The 22,460-nt window shown below is 42.1% G+C and overlaps 1 protein-coding gene across 1 annotated transcript; it reads left to right on the forward strand.

The window, feature by feature from the left end:
* Positions 1 to 255: 255 nt before the first annotated feature.
* On the forward strand, positions 256 to 16,976 carry LOC137281968 (mucin-5AC-like). The gene is made up of 4 exons (XM_067813711.1): positions 256 to 781; positions 13,175 to 13,281; positions 13,432 to 13,627; positions 14,678 to 16,976. Exons 1-4 carry the CDS (start codon positions 682 to 684, stop codon positions 15,499 to 15,501), a joined length of 1,227 nt encoding a protein of 408 aa, XP_067669812.1. The 5' UTR covers positions 256 to 681; the 3' UTR covers positions 15,502 to 16,976.
* Positions 16,977 to 22,460: the final 5,484 nt, after the last annotated feature.

A 22,460-nucleotide genomic window follows, 5' to 3' on the forward strand; every position in this document is an offset into this window, starting at 1 on the left:
CAACAATAGCAAATGTGCTGTGTCACTTTCTAACAACACCACGGTAGTATGTTACACACACATTTTTTTAGATAGTTACGGTTCTCAAGACATCTATGACAACAAACTTTTCTCACCGCTGGCGAAGTGGAACAACCACAGGCCCGGAGCGCTGGCACAGAGCCATCGAGGACCCCTGCCGAGTCACGTGACACATTTGCTTATACCTTATTAAGAACTTCGAGAACGTGCCAGCTATTGTTTTGAAACAAGTCTGCGTTAGCGTGAGTGCACACGGTCAAAGTTTACCTGAATATCGACACGCATGTTTAGTCAGAGCCAATGACGACTCGGGTAGATGTGGTTGTTGGTATTTATAGACACGGGCAGACGACAACACAAGCATTCCGACGGAGATTGGAGATCGAGTGACATCTGCTTTATGAAAAAGATCTGTTTTGAACGAAAAGTGTGCTATAGTGACTTCTCATTGAACTTTTAGATAACTTGGTGTATGACTCAGAGCCTGTTCAAGCAAGGTCGCCTTTAAGACGGCAGTTGTAAACTGCAGCGAAACAGACGATCGATAGCTTCATTCTGAACTCATTCAAGGAACTAGTTTCCAGAAGATTCAGGTATTGCCTAGAACTGAAGATCACTTTGAAGAGGTTCAAAAGTAGACGAGCAGACGTGTCAAAAGCAATGGCGAAAACTTCGGCGATCATCGTCCTGAGTTCGCTGATGTTCTCATGCGTTCACACAGAATCAATGAACACCACAGACGAGGCAGACAGCTCAACCTGTGAGTATCTGAAGCATATTCATTGATCCTATTGTCAATGGGCACCCTTTACTGTGATACTATCACAGCCTTAGATCACAGTTTGACATAAAGGTTCTTACAATTTACAAAAAATGTTAACATTACTATTACGTTAACCTGACTAAGACTGCTCAGGAAAACGCAGATGCAGACATATGCAAACACGCCCGCACACACACACGCACACGCACACGCACACGCACACGCACACACACACACGCACACTATCTCCCAAACATATCATGTATCCTTGACTGCAGGCCTACATCCTCTAAAATGTTATTAACTCATGCATGTTTCAATAAATGTTTCTTGCTCACAGTGTGGTAAATAGTTTTACGGGAAAGGTGTGACAAACAGCCAAACAAACATAGGCAATCCCTTTCGATTTGGAATTACACCGAACTGTGATCAATATATGGATATTACCTGTGTGTGAGATTATCGCTGTTGCAAACATTATATATTATGGGTAGTTAATGCTTTGGGTAGGTGTAATTCTCGGAACTCGTAGCAGTACCCGTGTCGTGAAGACGCCGCAGCTAATGCGTGGAGTCGGGTATACGGCAGTCGAAAGAAAGCACCCCATTCTTACAATGTCCACAACTTGTATGTACACACATCCCATCCATTCAGGCCATTTAATGTGACTAGATTTTTAAATATTTCTGTACCGATCTCTTCGTATCCCCGGATCGATATCTTAGTTGTATTTGTGCAGTTGTACGGAGATGTTTGAAATAATTGTATTTTGATAAAAAAAACAAACCGTTTAATATTTACGTATAACAATGTTACAATTTTGTTTCGTTCCTAAATGAATAGTTTATATATTTAAAACACCCCAATAGAGCTACCTGACCTACCCAGCTGGGCCTACTCACTTATCAGTGTATTCTAGCAGCTTTAGGTTACATTATACTGTGAACAAAGTTCTGGTAGGTAGGTAGGTAGGTGAGGTAAGTCATGCGTTCCGTCAGAATGCCTCACGTAGCTGTGACCTTGCCATGACCCCGGAGGGACGAAGGAGACGGGTTGGCACGCAAACAAACATGGAACTGAAAAATATGGAAATATGTTCCCCTTTCAGGTCTGGCGAAATGTATGTGTATGAAATGTGACAAATAATTGATGTATATGTATCTGAAATTATATTGTCCATATCCTACTGCCCTAATTAAAGTAGTGACAATTATGCAACGAAACAAAGAGTAAAGGTTAGCTCAGACTGACTTATCTCCATACAAAGTGGAACACTATCGATCGGTTGTTTCTGGGGCCAGGTTTTCCCGTTGCAAGTAGAACGGATGAAATCGAGGTTTTCGTTAGAGCAAATGTCTATGTCACATTTGTACTCTCCCATTCCATTGGCGTACCCCGAGGGGAAGCCATTGAAAACGGGTGAAAATGAAGTGTTCGCTCTCTCTTTCTCAAGGGTGTGCAAACCCCCTTTCTCGAAAAGCTGTGTCCGGCTCTGCATTGTGTATTAAGATTTATCCCTTGGTAAATAATGTCGTGATACACCAGAAGGCAGTGTTATAAATTCCAGCTGTATCTTTACAGGAGGCCCCACCATACCTGGGGTACTCAGAATATACGACCTCCTTATTAAAGTTAACTGATTGTAAGACTATAAATTATAGGGCTTGGATTTGTCCTTGTCAGACCAGCAGAGTAGAACCACAGTTCCCTTTCCCGAATTCAAGTATAACAGAATCATTATTCGTGTTTTGTTGGAAGATGTTTTCTTGAGAAGTAGCGTATACGTTTCATCTGTTTACCTGTAATCAACAGGTAGGAATGTGTTGTGATCATGTATGGAGCGTCAGGCAGGGTCAGAGGTGGGGTTAAGTAGGATGTGTCAAGTAGCACTGCTCTTTGTAAACAACTGACTGTGTATAAGGTGTTTTTGACTCTGTAAGCAGGGTGCAGTCTTTTCAACAGGCTTGTCTCGTTTTTTTTTATTTTGGTGTTCACATACTGATATACTCACTCACTCAGGTTGTCCAACACGCATATTATGTCCGACTGAACGCATTATATATTTTCAACAATACATCACATTTTAAATGTCATGGAAACACAAAATTTCTGTAGCGTCGAAACAGACCCGTTTGCCTCGCTAAAGTTCTTTGGGGCAATTCCAGCGATAAGGCTATAAAGGTACCAGGTGGGATGAAACGAACACGCACAATAAACAACAAGCGATTCTCAGATATAGGTGTGATGTCGTCTAATGAAATGTTCGTATGTGTGTTTTTGCTCAGTCAGCAATAGTTCATCTGCATAACGGCAACTTGATATGATATAGGATGGGATATTTATATAGCGCACATATCCACGCACTAGTGCATGCTCAAGCCGCTGGTATTTTTCCCTCGATCACTGGATGTCAATCTCAACAGCACATCGTATGTCAGTCTCAGCTTCATGGGGAGTATACAACTCTTGCTGCCACTAGGCGCACCGAGTTTATTGTGGCTCTCTCATTCCAACGAGGTTCCCAATTGACAGCTGGGTGGACTGGGACACATAGTCACATCACTTTGTCCAAGTTTACTGCACGTTGCTGTACCCGCAACTAGGTGTATGGACATGTTCATGTGGCCACCATCTGGTCATACACCAACGGATTCTTGGGTTCTTTTAAGTCCACATGATTGTGTACTGTACACTAGGGGTTGTGACAACACTGAAAGAGTCTGCACACAAAGTTGACTCCAAGGTTTTCACACCCGGTCACAGGTGGGCTCGATCCCGAAACCTCAACCTCGCTGGATCACTAGCCTGGCGCCTTAGCCAGATCGCCCACCATGCCCCCCAAAACCAGGTAGACTGGGTGTGGTTACAAAGACCGCGGCCGCCAAGGTCAGGTAACAGACAGTCAGTCAGACACGTCATGTCATATTTATCTGTATTTCACCACTGAGAAGTGGAATATACTATCGGCGTAAACAACCTGTTTTTGTGAGGTGCGAGGAACCCTAACTGCCCGGTAACCCCGATATGAGACAACAGAGCGTTACGAAGGTGTTTACTGCTTCGGCGGCCTTGAACTGTGAAAACAGAGTAATGTAACCTTCAGGTGTTTTGGGAGTTTTCAGGAGCACAGATCGGGTGTCGTTGTTGCTGAAGTAATCTTGGATGTTAAAGTCGTAAATGCATTCGCTGTACAGGTAGGTATAATATGAACGTGAAGACATGTACATTGTATTCGGTGATAAGCGTCAGTGGTCACCAGGCCACGGATCTCGAGATCCTTTGTAGGCTTTTGTCCTCATGAATTTGTTTGTGTTGAGTACCCTTCAAGGTCACCAGAGCTTGTGGAAGGTGACAGTAGAACATATTACCAAAGGGAACAAGGTTACAGTTCGCTCCAAAGATGCCTTTATTTAATCGTGTCAGGATCGTGGGTTCAAAACCAAGGTGGCGGCCATGTAAGCTCTCTCTTTCTTCCACACTAACACCTTAATGAGGAGGCATCATGACATCGTGGATTTGCTGTATTGGCTACCACGTGAACACGTGAAGGTAGAGCGACAAATGTCATGACACGAGTTAAGAAAATAGTTTAACTCCGACTAAACCGTCCAGTACACGTACTTAATGGTATCTTGTAAACTTATTAAAACAACCAATCACTCATTACACAAAGGCAGCAGGGGCATTGAGAACGTGTGACCGGACCCAAATGACGACGATGTTGATTAACTTGAAGAGTGTACAGATACAGCTACGCCATCAAGACGCCATCAGGTGGTAGGACACGTGACCGTAATGTGGCCTTGCATCAGAATTACTTTTACACTGGAAGTGCAAAGTCATCGACGTCCTTCTGAGGTGACCACTGTCGTGTTACACAACTCAATCACATCCTCGTCAGCAGTCAAAGGTGGACAGTTCACCTGACGGGGACCATCTCAAAACTCGTATTACACAATAAAATGACAGAACTCGCTTCGCGTCGTGGCAATGAATCAGTGTTTGAGGGTATTTGATAACAGTAGTTATAGCCAGGTTGTACTACGCTTTACCCAGCTCAGTTTGATGTTCAAATCGTGGTGATGGGTGACGTTAATGCTGTTTAACGCTACTGTACCCAGCGTTCCAGCTCTCAGTTCATCAGTTCAGTATGGACCTGTTAAGCTAGTGACTGAAAGCACGAACATCGGTATCTTGAGGACGCGCAATCACGCAATCCATTAGCCGTCCCTTCGTCATGCATGTGCAACTTGCAACAGCCTCCATCTCAGAATCCCTGGCCTAACATGTTTGTTACTGATGACGTATGGTTTCTACTTCCGCTTCCGTCTGTGGATGGATCCAGGTCGATATAGAGAGGTTGACCGCAATATCTTAAAAACCAGTAATGGGAGATAGCTCTAATTCGTGAAGTGACGAACAGGGTATGTCCGGACTGCATGTTCTCGTTAGTGTAGCGTGGTATCGGTGTGGATGGCAGTACCTCCCTTCAGACGTATGGGACATTAATGCTTGAGAAAGGTGTTACATATGAACCATATTTGCTTGAAAATGGTGCTGGCATCAAATCGAAATGGCGCTCCAATAAATGTAGAAACTGAAGTCCTAATATATCTTGTTCAGAATCAGCAATCTACCACCAGTAATCCTTAAACATATATGTTATAATCAGTAATAAACCGATAAGTCAGTTACATAATTTTCTTCTGATGTTCTCGCCAGAAAGGATACGGAACTGAATTGGTCCGATATACCGCGCTTTTCCTAAAAACTGACCAATTGAAAGTCGGGTTGTCAAAACATGTGTCCTTGTCGAATGAGTCTCAATGTAAACCGATTTGGCAATCACGCACAATCCCCATCAAACTGTTGTAAAACTCACTCACCCATTCACCTAGTTCCGTTCATTTTAAGGTTAGAACGTTTGAGATGCTCCCTTTTAGGTGTTCCTCTGACAATCCGTCTTGATAATGAGGTGTATATGTTGTAGGCAGGTGAGCTATATAGTGGTTAGCACCTGTCCAACTGTCTGTTACATAATCTGACAATTTCCAGACAATATCTCATTATCTGACGTCGGCTGGTCAGCACACGTATTGCTTACATTGAAAGAGAAGAATATTTTGTGACAATTATCTCAATGATTACTAGCCGCTGTGTGATTACTGTGTACGATCACCTCATATGCCGCCGTGGGCAGTACTGGACAGCGATGAACAGGTGCGCTGGGGTGGTAATTGGCAAAGTATGAATAGATGGGCAGCGCTGCGGAGACGTGCCCTTCTTTTTTCGAAGCCTTATTTGTTCCTGGTAACGTCCTATTCTCACTGATTTCCTTATTATGCATATGTATTCCGCCACTTAACGTGTAACCGCTCAACAGTATGTTGAGCACAGTAACTGTACCCTGGTCACGTGACCGACATATGTGATAACCGAGTTATGACATATGTTCGTTTGGACGGTCTCAAGCCCAGTAGAGAACGATAACTGTCTCAGTGGACCATCTTCCGGATACAGCGGCTGCTAGATAACCATTGTCTACAGCAACATGCAGGTGAGAACTCAGCATTCAGCATTTGAGCTCAGAGCACTCATTAACGTTTTTGTTACACGAAATGTGTACACACACACACACACACACACACACACACACACACACACACACACACACTCATATCATATATATATATACACACACACACATATTATATTTAGAGTAATCTGTTTTGAAAGTCAGAGCCACGGGTAGGGTAACACAAACACTTGTCCAATGAGAGACAATACGATTCAACAAGAACCTTGGGTAGTCTACGTTGATAAGGCAAGGCATACCCACTGACACGTGCATAGGGCGGTGTCATTCCTAATCTTGACACCTTTCAGGAAGTTCTATTGTCTCTGATATTAATCATTTGTTGGTTCTTTTTATCATACAGTTGTGGTTTACCCGATTTCATTAACTGTTTGTGTATGAACCAGCGATAGAAAGCGTGTAACATCTACGGCCAATGTTACTACGTTCTTGAATGAATCGAAATCAGGTTACGCGAATTTGGGCCCAGAAACCGTCTACATTCAACTCATCTCAGTTCCCGAGGCCAGACGTCACTGTGTTACTTGGGCTTTTCAGATGAGCTCCGAATCAGTTTTGAGTTCCTGGATAGGTGTGGACGTATTAAGCGACGTCGACATGAACGCCAGACCAACGTTAACCTACAGATGACATATATTTAGGCTGTAAACCAGTATCTATCACTTATCATGATTAATGAACGGTGTCCTAACACATCCGGGTCACACTGGTTAGTTGTTGGCTGTTTGGCTAAGCACTCACAATACCCCTGCTATATGGTTCGAGTCTGGACACCAGACAACTCTGTGGTGCTGTATGCAGTGATCCACACCTTGAGGGACACACCATCAACCATCCCCGAGTCTCACCCCATACGCCCATCACAGTTTGATGGGGCACATCGTAACCGGAAACCATCACGGGCCACAGCACCAATCAATCAACCAGTCACAAAGGTGATATAACGGGTATTGCCAGAGTTACCTTCCATGATTTCTATCAGTGGCATTTTAGAGGTTGGGACGAACAATATTGAAGAAACATCCGTAAGTGCGATGTTTCGATACCCGTAGCCTATATCGAAACGTTGATATGTTCTTATCGAACTAGATAGTGGGTAGTGGTTTGAATAATGACGGCCACAGTGTGCCGTGATCTTGTCCACAACCTGATCCAATCGGCCGCACGTTTGTGTCAACCCTGTATTCACACAGACGGAAGCGGAAGTAGACAACAACCGTCATCAGTCTGTTATCCCCGGGGATAGAGGCGGTCCCAAGTAGGGGAGACTGGTCCGTTGCGTGCATGATTGCGCATCATCAGAATGCATAGTGATGTAGGGCGGCATCACCAGCCTCTCTCCATACTGAGCTGAGAACTGTTAGAGGGACAGTGTAGCTACAAACGACTGACACCCTCTGTTGACCAGCTTGGAAGGGACGTAGGGCGATGTGCTTTCTGCCAAGGGATAATGTACAATTTTAAATACCAAGTGCGGAATTGTTCCCCATCTGAACGTGTATGGCATGGTACACGGAAACTGTAGCGCAAATAAGGCTGTGCTACAAAGAGAAAATGAGCAGTCTTTTTATATGCGAAGACTGACCATTTTCTCTTTGATGCGCAACCATATTTGCACTACAATTTGCCTGTGGGAAGGGAAACAACTGCTTCAATTTCACAGGTCGCCGACCACGTTGGTTGAACGCGGAGTGGCGCTGCAAGAGGAGACGGACTCCCGCAAATCAACATTAAATGACAAATACCAGTTGCCATGAATGGATGGCTAGCATATCTTGGCAGTATTACGAACTGACGAGACAGACTCCCTTCAGTCCACAGTGAGAGACAGATACCAGTTTGCCCTTTTCCCTTCGTCTTGTGAAAGGTTAACAAATCATGGTGGTATGACGCACTGTTGATCCAGTCATACGTCACTACTGGTTGTCATGTGGCCTTAATGTGTTAATTATCACCGTACTATTAATTAGGTCTCCAACTTCCAATTTGAATAAAGGTTCTTTGAGAATGTCCCCTGACCGTTTTACGAAGCAAAGATGAAACCACGTTCATGAATAACGGTTGACTAACTGTATACTGAGGTACAAAAGAAAGTACACACCTGGGGTACTGTGATTACTTTTTCAACGTAAATATGAAAAATATTAACTATTTCGATAGTTAAAAACGGGTCACAAACAACTTGTACCTGTCGTCATTAGTTGTGATCTTTCAGTTCGTTTAAAGCTCGGGGCTTTTCCAAATTTGTAACCTAGCATGGTTGTATACTCTATTCATGAGCGGTAGGAATAAGAATACATCAACAATGAAATACGGTTTTGATGTTTAAGATGTTCAGTCACGGAAGTAGACGCGGTATATGATGTGTGTATCCATTTATGACGGGGCTCGTTATTGTGACTGTTATCGCCATTGTGAGTCACTAGGTACACAGGCATGTTGTAAACATGTATGTAATGTGTTCTGTTTACTAACCCGGAGATCGGGTTATATCTGGGGATGGGGAATCGTACGTGTGTGTTATCGATAAGCTTACTAACGGGGGAGTAAATGTGCCTGCTGTATGAACTCTCCCAAACATTGGACGTTATAGAGTGTATACCACTCACTCGAGTTTTAATAATATTTAGTCTTCCTCTTGTGCATTCTAATGTAGACACCTGTGTCAGTTCTACAAACGAAAGTACATTATAAAACGGTCTTAACACAAGGACACTAAATAATCCCCAGCATGTCCACAGTAAACGATCATTTTCGGAAAAGACACATCCGGGTCTACGTTTCGTCTACGTGAAATCCGGAACTAGTAACTGTTTTCGTGGCGGTCAAGGTAAATATACTTCTGGTGACCACTATGCATGCTTGTTGCAGATGCTTAGTCTATATACAAGATATTACATGAGTGCCTATGACATACTATGTTTACGAGTACCTAGTGTTGGTATTTCTCGTAACATAGTATGATATGGGCACGGATATAATATTCTGTTACCGTCAAATTGAGGCAAATATACCTAAAATGAACTTTGGCTTCCCGCCGTCTCTGCATGTAGAACGCAACGTCCCTGAAGAAACGTGACGTCATAGCATTGTTCGTGACGTCACCATGATATCTTTGATGTATAGAGGATACCAAACGACTTCAGTGTAATATAACTGTTATTAAACGAGTTAATGATTTGGTATCAAACGAGTTTAATGAAAATGGTATTTCACTGAAGCGAGTTTAGTATTTTGTAACATATATTGATAGAAACTACGGCTCCTAGCTCCCAGTGTGATGACTCAGCTTTCCGCGAGTCTAGCAAGGTCCGGTACCATTGCGACATCAGCATTGTGACGTCATAACTGTGAACTGTATGACGTCTGGTACCATCGCGACATCAGCATTGTGACGTCATAAGTGTGAACTTTATACGTCTTGGGGTATTTCACTAATATTGCTGTAAAAATATTGCATTGCAGTATCTTCCACAAGCGAGTAATAATTTGCTCTAGGCATCGTATGGAAAATGTGAACCCCGATATTTTTGCCCTCGTAGGTAATAAATAGAGGGTATTTTGTTAAAGTTGTCATATTGTTGTTAACACAAAGTTGTTAAATTTCATGGCGCACGAGTGGCGCACGAGTGAACATATCAGCTTTGTCAGACCACGAGATGAAATATACATGTTATTGACAACAGTAACAAAATATTCTGTTTATTATAATTTCATCACTGTTTGTAAATGATGGAGACATCGAGTAAGTCAGCAAAAGTGATATTCTACTCAGTGAAATAACATGTTATTCTACTCAGTGAAAATATCACTTCTATTTTCATCAGTATTTACAGTATTTCATTCTTACAAATATGATGAATTATGGTATTTCGTTCCGTGTTACCTGCTTTTTGTTTCAGCTAGTTTTGGTGTGTCCTTGAAGGTATGCGTATCGTGTGTATAGGGGTGTCCTGCATATTTCCGATAATCTCTTGAAATATTTCACTTCATTTAATTTGAGCCCATGTATTTCTCTTTAGTTAGTTTGCACCCTTAGATTGGGCTCTTTTCAACCGAATTTGTGCAACCTCAAAGACGTTTCTATGACTAGTTGTGCCCTCGCTTACCCAGTGTGTCACGTTCGGTGAGTGAGTGATTTGGGTTTGAAGCCTCTTTTAGCAATATTCCACGAGTGCATTACACCAAATCGAACCTGGACCTTCGCGTAACGGGCGAACGCATTAACCACCACGCTACTCCCACCTCTCCGTGGTACCCTCCTTTAGTCAGCCTGTCACCAGCGTGTGAGAGGGATATAATGCACCGGATAATCCAGGGTGTGTGACTTCCTCCTTCAACACCATCCTATAGACACCTGACCAGACGCCGCCCAGCCGCTCCCCTACCACAAGGATGTATTAAAACACTCATAGCTCCGATGGTATCTCATTTGTCCCAAAAGGAAGTCATCTGACCTGATGTAGCTACCAGTGTTGGCTGGCGGGTATCTATGCTCTCAACTTGGCCCACTTGTTGTTTACTTATCATGTCCTGTTTACGTTGTATTTAAACCACTTTACAACCTGGATCAGCGTATGTAGCACACCATCAGGGCATGAAGCAAGAGTTCCTTACTCACTCATCGAATACCGTCAGGCCATGAGGTAATATTGCCTCACTCACCCATCGTAAACCACTAGGCCGTGAGTTAATATTGCCTCACTCACTCATCGTATACCGTCAGGCCATGGGGTGATATTGCCTCACTTACTCATTGTATACCACCAGGGCATGAGGCAATACTGCCTCACTTACTCATTGTATACCACAACGGCATGAGGTAATACTGCCTCACTTACTCATTGTATACCACCACGGCATGAGGTAATACTGACTGACTCACTTATCGTATACCACTAAGGCATGAGGTAATACTGACTGACTCACTTATCGTATACCACTAGGGCATGAGGTAATACTGACTCACTGACTCATCGTATATCACCAGGGTAGGAGGTAATGTTGCCTCGCTCAATCATTATATACCGTCAGGGCATGAGATATTGCTTCACTTACTCATTGTATACCACCAGTCTGTGAGAAATAGTATTCCCAGAAATTATTGAGAATCATGTTGCGTCATGTAACTCATTACGTTTATTAACTTCTGGCGTTTTACTTACATAAACACGTTAAAACATCATCCATTTACAGTCTCAGTCTTGTTTTAGTACTTTGTTAGACCTCCTCGCTCAGCAATGCATGCCTGAATACGCCTAGGCACACTACCCATCAAAGTTTGTAGGTAATCGTGTGACAGGGTATCCCAATATTGGACCACCTCGGCCTTCATATCTTCAATATTTCTCAGTCCCTTTTAGTTTATTCTGTCCTTCATGACTCCCCACACATTCTCAATTGGGTTTAGGTCTGGGCTGTAACTGGGCCAGTCTAAAACTTGAACATTTTCGCCCGACAACCACTATTTTGTGTAGCGCGCAGTGTGTTTTGGGTCATTATCATGCTGGAAAATCCAATCATCTTCATACAATGTTTGTGCTGTCGGAAGAAGGTGACCATTTAGAATGTCAACGTATCTTTCTTTTGTCAAGTTTCCCGTGAAAACACACAATGGCGTCACTCCGCGAGCCGATATGCCACCCCACATGTGAAACTTCGGGCTATGTTTTGGTCGCTGGTAGATAGGTTTGACAGTATCTTTGGTCCAAACAGAACTTTCATCCGAAAAGAATCTTGATTTTCATGAGCCCGACACCAGTTTAAACGTTTTTCCTTTTGTGCATCTTTCATCAACGGCGAGGGAATTCCACGTTTTTTCACCCAATTAAGTCTCTGTAATTCCTGCCTAACTGTTTCATAGCATACCTGAGGACTTCCTCTGCTAATCATTTCATTTCTGATGTTCTCAACACTTTTCAATTTGCCCCTACTCACAATCTGCCCAAGTTTTCGGCGATCCACAACACTGAATTTCCTAGCCGACCTGCCCCTGCTTTGTGCTCTATCCCGGTTCCTGTTTGAATATTCTTCAAAGTTCTGTATACTGTAGAAAGAGGAATACCATGTCTACAAGCTAACACTTTAGCATCAGCCTCACCCCTTTCAAAATCATCTAGAATGAGCTTTCTTTTCTCTCTTGCTGTAAATTCTGCCATGTCAACGCAGGAAGCCGTCTGCTCAGACAAGGGAAATAACTCTTGACGTAATGAGCTGCCTTCTAAGCCTTCAAGAGTTGTCTCCCTTATTTAGTATGCTTAGTGCATAGTGAAAGCCCTTTTTCCAATCTTAGCATCATTAGAAAAAAACAAAGATTTTCTCAATAATTTCTGGGAACACTGTAATACTGCCTCACTCACTCATCATATACTGCCAGGGTATGAGTTTATACTGCCTTACCCACAATTATTGCCTCTCTCATTCATCGTAAAATGCCAGGGCATGAGGTAATATTGCCTCACCCGCTCGTCGTATACCGTCAGCGCATGAGGTACTATTGCCTTTCTCACGCATCGTAGAACGCCAGTGCACATTGCCACTAGAGCCGTGTCATACACGCGCAACCACCAGAGCAAGTGTCGCACGTCGATGTCTCCTTAGATAAGTTAGCACTGGAAATAATCCTCTGCTGGCCCAGCAGGGAATGGGTACCCGGTAGGAGAGCTGATAACGGAACTTTTCTAGCATGTCACATGCCACAGACAGAGAATCAGAAATCGTGTGTACACTTACCCACACACCGGATCTCTTATTATTGTTACAATAATCATCATCAATACCATTGTCTGTTGCAGCATCCCGACTAAGGCAGGACGAACGGGAGTACTGGACTGAATGGTACGACGTGGACGACCCTGTGAGCGGCGACGGCGACTACGAAACGGTTCAGTCCATCACTGGGGTGGGTGATGTAATTCATGTACCCCGACTGTGTGTTAATGTTCATTGGCCGCGTTGCCTATTACCTGAGAAATGATGAGTCAGCTGTTTAGTCCCTTGTTGACCCTGTTCACGATAAACTATATGAACTATAACACTGTCCAATTTACAGGCTCTGAGACGGAATATCTGCCCGTCAACTCACAGCATCACCAGAGCTGACTGCGCTGTCGACAACGGTGACGTCGACGACATCGTGAGGGAAGACAGTCTGTCATTGCCTTGCTCCACTGCGGGTCTAGCCTGCAGGAATAGTGACCAGACTTCCGGAATATGCAATAACTACAGGATCAGATTCTTCTGTCAACGTACGTGTCTTTATGTGGCGTGAATACTTCCGTTTCTCTGTATGATGTATTTTACGGTTTTCTGGGTTCACGCACATTGTGAACCCTAGATGATGAATAACCCAGAACTGTATTCAAGCCTATACTGCCTATAGATTGTCCAAGGCTCCATTGGGATTTGTTTTGGGTTTTTTTAAACAATTTGTTAGAGCTTTTTCTGGGTTCACCCACATTGTGACCCCCAGACCCCAGATGACAAATAAACAGGAATTGTATTCAAGCCTAGACTGCCTAAAGCTTTTCCAGGGCTCCATTTGGGATTTGTTTTGTTGGGGTTTTTTTTCAAAATTTTGTTAAATCAGATTTTAATTGAGTGTTTTAAGGTGGTTGGATGCCATGGTGTGTGCGCATGCCGGAAGTGATGTGACAGTAGGAGCGCGTATTTCTTACGCAGTTTCTTCCCCTTATTTTGTTTCTGATCATACTTCCTCATATTTTGGCCACACAAGCATTTTACCGGACGTAAACATGGACAAGAGTTATCTCCCATTATCTCATTTAATTTGGTTATGCTGTTTCAATTGGAGCTGATGTTGATACCCTCAGGTAAAATATTTATAGATTATTTTTTAATATTAACCTAGTGTGAATTTTCTATATAAAAATTCATTTTAAGAAAATATTTTGTTATTATGAAAATCTTTTTCTTTCATTGATGAAGTATGCCCCTAAAACACAAGAAAATAAATAAATAGGAATCGTACACAAGTCTAGATTGCCTAAAGATTCGCCCAGGCTCCACTGAGATTTAGTAACATTCTATTAAATAAATTAACTTTCGGGGACTAAAGGTTACTAAGTACAGTTTCCCACTATACATTGCGTTGTCCCTAGCAACATAAGCTGGTTGTAGGAGGCGAACAATGGTAACAGCGCGTTTAGGCTTGGGGATTTGGTTGTCGGCATGTCTTTAGTGACATTTCTCGATTTTACGTTAAACAGAAGGAATGCGTGTGTCGCAGCAACAACATAATTTCACGCAAACTATTCATCTCCTCTCCGTGTTTGCAGCACTGAAGAGCGTCCTCGCGAAAGGAGACACGACACAAGACGAGGACGAGGAAAGGAAGGGTTCAAGAAGGGTTCCCCGATTTGACATGCGCATTTACATCGTCCTCGCAGCTATTCCGGTCGTCATCTTCCTGTTCCGTATTTGCTGGTCGTGCACCTTTGACAAGAGACGTCGCCGGAACAGGCGCTCCACGCGTGCGCGACGTCCAGCGCAAGACGAGGAGGCGGTTCACCCTGAAGTGTTTCTTCCTCCACCGAGCTACCAGGAACTGTTTGGTTTGAATGGAGGGCCCTTCCTGCTCTCTCGACATTACTCTTTGTGCAGAAAGTGCAAATCGTCCCAATGTGGCATTTTTAGGGACAGACATTTGACAAATCGTGACACTGAAGTCTCAAACGAATCTCTTTCCACTTCATCTGAACATGAACAGGACGTCATGATAACATCAGCAACCACGTCTTCATCCGCGGCGTCTCCATCATCTTCGAGATCGAACTCGCTCACTGAAAGCAGTTCTTCCGAAAGCAGTGCCTCCACAACGATCACAGACCCCGAGGCTCCCAACTCTCACCCAACAGTCCAGCCCGCTCAGTGTGACTGCCCTTGCCATAAACAAGCACCGGAAGTCAGTGTTTATGACAATCCCACATATGAACCGGAAGTAGAGATACACAATGGCCGATCAACACGGATATCGGGGATGCATTTGCCTGTATTGTCTTTAATCAGGTCCACATCTGCTTCCTCTGTGGAAGAAGCCCCTCCTCCAACGTACAAGGAAGCTTTGAAAATATTGAAACTGAACAGCAAAGGAACTCGCTGAAACTCTATTGTTTGTTCGTCAGAAACACATGTGGACATTTCCAGCTATCTCGTATAGATATTCAGGGCTGGTCCTTGAAATATAAAAATCCCATCAGATCATTTGACTACACATCAAATATTACACCCTTCCGTGAAATCCTGTTCTACACCAAGGGGAGATAACTATCTATGTAGATAGTTGACTGTGTAATATTATAACGCGCATAAACTGTATGCGAATATCTGTTATAACATTGATATTATGTTTGTGTTATGAGAGTTGCTCAAGTTAGTGTACCCTGTGAGCTTCAACCAGACAACCCTTCACTGACCTCCCTTTATACATTATCCACGTGACTTGGGTGTGTACCACAGACCGGGACAATGAGCAGCTAACAGGTGTTATACACCATTTACCTTGGGTGTGTACCACAGACCGGGGCATGGAGTAGATAACACGTGTTATAAACCATATACCTTTGGTGTGTACCTCAGACCGCGACATGGAGTAGATAACACGTCTTATACACTGTGCACCTCGGATGTGTACCAGGGAGTGGAGCAGGGCACAAAGTTTCCCAAGCATATATCTCTCCTCGCTGTTCTCAGCTGTGAAGGAAACTGCTAGTTCGTGGATCAATGCTTTCAGTGGGTTTGCTTGTCCCAAATGAACAATATCTTTACTGGCGTTGTGCTCCTTCTACAAGTTTGAAGAGCTCCCGGCGTATATCCGAGGAAAGGGTCTGCAGATTAAAACTGCAGAATGACACGTATATGATTGACCCAAGGAAACATCCACCATGTTAAGCCGCAATGTTCCGCTGATACTGCCACAGGAAATTAACTTTCTACTTCGACTTTTGTACTCTAAACTTTGCACCCAGAATTACAGGCGAGGCCTGTGAGACACGTAAGAAAGATCCTGTTTGACCCGTGAGAAAGCAACGAGCATCTATGTTGTTCTGCTGCTGGGAAGTATGTTCTATAACGAAATAAGACGACGTGATACAGTGACGTCATGTGAAGTGACGTCATCCCTTGGCTCCTGAGTAACTAACTACATGAGGGTGACAACCTGTATCGTCCAATGTCAGCATGTTTGTTTTTGTGATTAACTTGTTGTTGGACATGTATCCCCTCAAAAGGGGGCATTCAAACCCATGAAACTATACTACCCACTAAAAGTTTACCCTTACATGAAGCACGCACTAAATGTTATGCATATATATATGGTTAAGTTGAAAATTAAAAACTTGGGGCATCGAATTGCTGAAAAGCAAGTGCAAATATCGCACATGTGAACAGCTGAGTTTTTGGTGTAAAGCTTTGCTAAGAATTTGCAAGTTCCCGCTGATTTTCATCATTTACTGACCTCATGACAATAATCCTTTATAATACATCACTTCATGTGCAAACAGTACTTTTAAAGAGAATGGGATGTTGTGCAAAATCTATTATGACGCCCTTGATTAATAAAACAAACCAAATACTGAATGTGTATTGTCTCGTGTGGTAATGGTAGTTCACATGAACCATTCTGGGTCCGACATCACTGCCGGACACCGTGAGCATCAGTTGGAGCACTCGGGACGTGCATCAGCCAGAAATATGATCTGGGTAAACCAGCATTCGAACCGTGGCCATGGGTTGACTTGACAATGTATAACACCCAAACATCAACAAACCATTCAACAAATAAAGTTTCCAAATATGTCAGAACACGATGACTGGGCAACTCCTGTCATCTAGGTCTCGTCTTATCCTTCGTAGACTGGACTGTGTGAAACTCCTTCGCCAGGATCAGCCGCGGCACACAGATTTCACTGCAATCACATTTCTCATGCAGTAACTGGAAAATGTATTACAGCGATAAATCCAAATAAACTCAATTTCAGTACTCTCATTTTGACCTGTCATTATGAGATATGGCACCTACATATGTGGCTGTCCATATTGTCGAATACTTTCATACTTTCAAGTACAGGTCAAAAATGTCAAAATGGTATGGAATCCCAGTAGGGACTTCGTCGATTTGGCATTGCAAAACCATCTAAAACCTGATATACATCGAGACTCAACAGTATGCTCCTTTCATGATTCCATCACTTTATGGAATGAGTGGTTGAGGTTTTACACCACGTTTAGCACTATTGCAGACGCCAGAAATAGGCTTCACACACTGTACACATATGGGAAATCGAACCCGGGTCTTCGGCGTGCCGAGCGGACGCTTACACCACCAGGTTACCTACTGTATGGACGAGAATGGAGCGTGAGTGTGTTCACGAACCTGTTGGGAACACCGATTGGATACTGCTTTTTGGTGTGTTACCAACAACAGACTCCTAAATTAAGAATCTTATTCATAAATCATTAACATCTATAGGTAATATCCTGTGGTTCCGCAAATGTCGTCGTGGAGATGTTGTTAGGTGATGCAGCTACAGCGAAGACCTTCAGTGTTTGTTGTTTAACACCGCACTACAACTTCAAGACGGCGTTACACCTAATCTGGACCAATGCAATCATCATTATGCCTCGTAGTAGAGGTCCATTTATGTCAGTAATCAATATGTTCTGTAGTAGAGAAACACTGGTGTGAGAAACTAATGTGCTCTGTAGTAGAGGTCCACTTGTGTCAGTAATCAATATGTTCTGTAGTAGAGAAACACTTGTGTGAGAAACTAATGTGCTCTGTAGTAGAGGTCCACTTGTGTCAGTAATCAATATGTTCTGTAGTAGAGAAACACTTGTGTGAGAAACTAATGTGCTCTGTAGTAGAGGTTCACTTGTGTATCCACGTATTCACACAAGTACGTATACACGTGACACACACGTAGGTCTACACGTGCACACACGTTCGTCTACACGTACACACACGTATACATGTACACACGCGTATGTACATATCGTCCGCATTCTCATACACATACACACTTACACGTACGTATACATGTACACACGCGTATGTACATATCGTCCGCATTCTCATACACATACACACTTACGTATACACATAGACACACGTATGTATATACGTGCACACACTGACACACGCACACGCACGTGCATATAAATGTAGGTACACACAGACGTATACCCACGGACATATGCACACGCAAGGACGAACACACTCACACACAGGCGCGTGAAGGCACACTCAGAGGCATATGTGTGTGTTACAGTCAGACTGTGAAATCAGTTATTTCGTGAAATGAATAATAGGGTCAGCTTTTTTTTGTGTAACAAAAACCAATACCCTTTAGTCATTTTATGAAATTTCACATAATGACTTAATCTACAAAATTGGATCACAATTGGATGTAACCTCTTGTCACTAACAGTTAAAACTATTGTTTCAGCGATTGTTGCATTTCAGCTTGGCTTTGAAGCATTTACACCTGTTTGTTTGAAACTTGCTGCGTCCTGAGCATCCAGACCTCAGAACACTCCTATCCACCATATATAGATGAAATGTCATGAAATGGCTGAAGTATATTGATTGTTGTAACACAAAATGAAGATAAGCTGCAGCTTGTACTAATCAGGATTTCGATTCTCATTCAAGAAACAAATAATGAACATGAAGTCAGTTAGGAATTTCTGTATTTTTATTAGTAAATATAAGTCATGCAGTACAAATTAAAGCGATTTCAACTTTTTTCCGTGATTTACAATTTAGGCTGTACAGCAGTCAGCACCAAATAATGTCTGCTAGCCACTGTACACCCCGAACTCCCCCAGCGTACCCATGAGGCTCCGTTAGGCAGCGAACTGATTCTTGTTCAAAATGAACCAGTAAAGAAAAACCCGGAAATACTTTGCTAACAGCTAACAAATTGCACATTAAGTGTGGCTAAAGAATGTTACAAATTTCTACAATAGATTACACTTGGGAATTTTGGAGGAACAAAGAAATTAAACAGACTGGGAAAGATTGAACTAGTGCTGCGTTCCAATTTCTGCAGCGCTAGGTTCAATCAATGGGGTGGCAGACACACAAAGCCTACTGTGCTCACAATAACATGGTGACCCGGGCTATATAGACCGTTATAACTCACATTCGCGCACACAGCAATACACGACTATACATGGCATATACACAACAGCAACAAAATGTTATAGGCAATGACTAAACTACTGCAACACAATGCAAGCTATAAACACCTGTACACCTGAAATATTTGGTAGATCGAACGTTTTAAACTGACTGGAGAAAGGGTGCACCATACAATACTGCATACACAGTGCTGTGTTTCTATTTATCCTGTGGCACGTTGCATAGCTGGGTGACATAAACAGAGTATGAAACACCATACCATACGCGGTATACATTATGTTAGGCATACATTTCCTTCAGAATCCACAGTGGTGACAACATGTGAAAACAGCACCATGCTATATACACCACTACAATGCTGTACACTGGGGTTCATATTTACACAGTCATACGTCAAATATCACACACACACACACACACACACACACACACACACACACACACACACACACACACACACACACACACACACGCCGCTTTTAACAATAGTCCTGCAAGTTGAGGGGAATGCACTATAGTACGTCATATCTAAGGAGAGATACATGTCACCTCTACCAGTTCAAGTACAAGAAACCACTATTCCTACAATGTAATACAATGATGTATCCACTTATACAACTCAAATCCATGCTATATACACAATATACAACGCAATGAAGTCATTCATATTTGTGTTATGCTAGTACATAAAATAAAGGCAACGCACAATATATTACACCATGTAGACAATCTGTCTGTCTGTCTGTCTGACACACAACGCGTGTATGTTTCAAAGAATAGACACCAGTACAAAGATAATGCAACAAAATGTTATAGACACTGCAACGCAATGCAGAGCTATAAACATCTGTACACCTGAAACATCTCTATTTTAAACTCGCGAACTCATGTTAACTTATAAAATACACCTTTACCTAGCTACACATGGCTATATATACATCTATACAACACTACAAAAAGCTATATATACCTCTACAACACTACACAAAGCCATATAAACCTTTACATTAGAACTTTATATAAGCTACATACACACTTCCCATCACTTTACATTGGCATGTACACCTTCACTACACTGTACAATGATATATACACCACTACAACACTATACAAAGCTATATCAACCCTTACAATACTACACAATAATACTATAAATCAATCAACCGTTTTTGTTGGGTTTTTTTGTGTTTTTTTTGTTTTGTTTATTTTGCATTTAGGCCCCCGGCCTCAAACAACACCTGTACAGTACGTAACAAGTGGTGTTATGAACATAAAATTAAACGATTTCCTTTATACAGTAGCACGACATATCTGATAACTTACATTCTTCGTTAATTCATTACTAGAGGTCATTGGTGAATTATAGTCATGCACTACTGGTTGTTTTGGAAATTTTCTGGTATGTATTTCTGTCCAATTTTTTGTCAAGAGATCTACACTCTGAAGATAACATAAAGTCTATTTCATCATTTTTTTAAAATTCTATCTGTACTCAGGCATTCATTACTTGTAACCGAGATTCATTACTCATTACTTGTAACCGAGATTTCACTATTATTATAGACATATATTTGTTACAGTCAGTTACTTTTCTTTATTAAAAGAAGCCTCAGAGATCACAGAACGAAACACATGCTAATCTTGCCTTCTCCCAGTTCAACAATTAGTCAATCTGTACAATAAATGGGCTAATTAATCGGGCAATGTAAACAAGGCCTGAAACTTTAAGACAATGTACACAATGACTGAAACATTTAGACAATGTAAACAATGACTGAAAGTTTTAGACAATGTAAACAATGACTGAAAGTTTTAGACAAAGTAAACAATGACTGAAAGTTGTAGACAATGTAAACAATGACTGAAAGTTGTAGACAATGTAAACAATGACTGAAAGTTTTAGACAATGTAAACAATGACTGAAAGTTTTACACAATGTACACAATGACTGAGTGAACTAGGCAATGTTTACACAGCCTGGTTATTTCCGCCATTGTAAACGTTGCCTGATTGTAGCCATCAATTGTAACATATACGCTACTACGGGTATTGTCCACAATCCCTGTAACTGCATAACCTGCACCAATCTCTTCCATGCTTGAATATGCATTCTTTGAATATTCTCATATCTTCTGTGGCCCCCAATTGCACAACCATAACATTGGTTACACTTTTGTATCAAACAATTTAAATGCATTTCATTTTCTAATCAATACCAATATTACCTTTTTCCACTATCTAACCCCTTCTTTGTGTATTTTGCCCATATTCTAATTAAGAGATAAGAACAATGTCATAAGCAAAAAGTAGAAGGTAATTTATTTATGATATCCGGGACCAACTGAACACTGGGGACATCTGTTGTTTCAATATTTTCTGCTTGTTGACTAATATATACTCTTAAAAAAGTTGGGGAACTGAACTTTGAAATCTGGTAGAAAGAAAACCCCTTGAGGAACGTTACAATGACATTCATCTTGTGTATGCAGCATCATTTCACGTTATCACCACACGCATGCACAATGCATGGGCAGCACGTGCACAACGCGGGAGCCTCCTGAACGTGCATGGGGTGCCATTATGAACCTTGACGATTTTCAGGCAAGTCGATAAATCACTATAGACCATTTTTTCCAATAATTGTCTTGCATCTGTGCATGGTCAGGGTGGAATCACACCCTACAGACTGAAAATTGTGAACCTGAAATTTTCATGTCATACTCCAGACACCTAACAAGGGGGGTAACTGAACAAACAGCTTTGCTTTGAATGAAATCCATGTGGTGATGCATTCTCTAAATATCCATTATTATTGCATCAACATTGACTCAATCTCATATATCTCCCAATTTTGACAAGCGTGCATTGAAAGTACAGTTCCCCTACTTTTCTTGAAGAGGATATATAACACAAGAACA

Source organism: Haliotis asinina, chromosome 4 (assembly GCF_037392515.1).
Source record: "Haliotis asinina isolate JCU_RB_2024 chromosome 4, JCU_Hal_asi_v2, whole genome shotgun sequence".
Lineage (NCBI taxonomy): Eukaryota > Metazoa > Mollusca > Gastropoda > Lepetellida > Haliotidae > Haliotis > Haliotis asinina.

What these genes read in the sequence shown, in the direction of transcription:
- LOC137281968 (XM_067813711.1), top strand. Translation starts at nt 682, where the DNA reads ATGGCGAAAACTTCGGCGATCATCGTCCTGAGTTCGCTGATGTTCTCA. An exon ending in CGAGGCAGACAGCTCAACCT is followed by an intron (nt 782 to 13,174) that starts GTGAGTATCTGA and finishes TGTCTGTTGCAG; the next exon opens with CATCCCGACTAAGGCAGGAC. An exon ending in GATCAGATTCTTCTGTCAAC is followed by an intron (nt 13,628 to 14,677) that starts GTACGTGTCTTT and finishes CCGTGTTTGCAG; the next exon opens with CACTGAAGAGCGTCCTCGCG.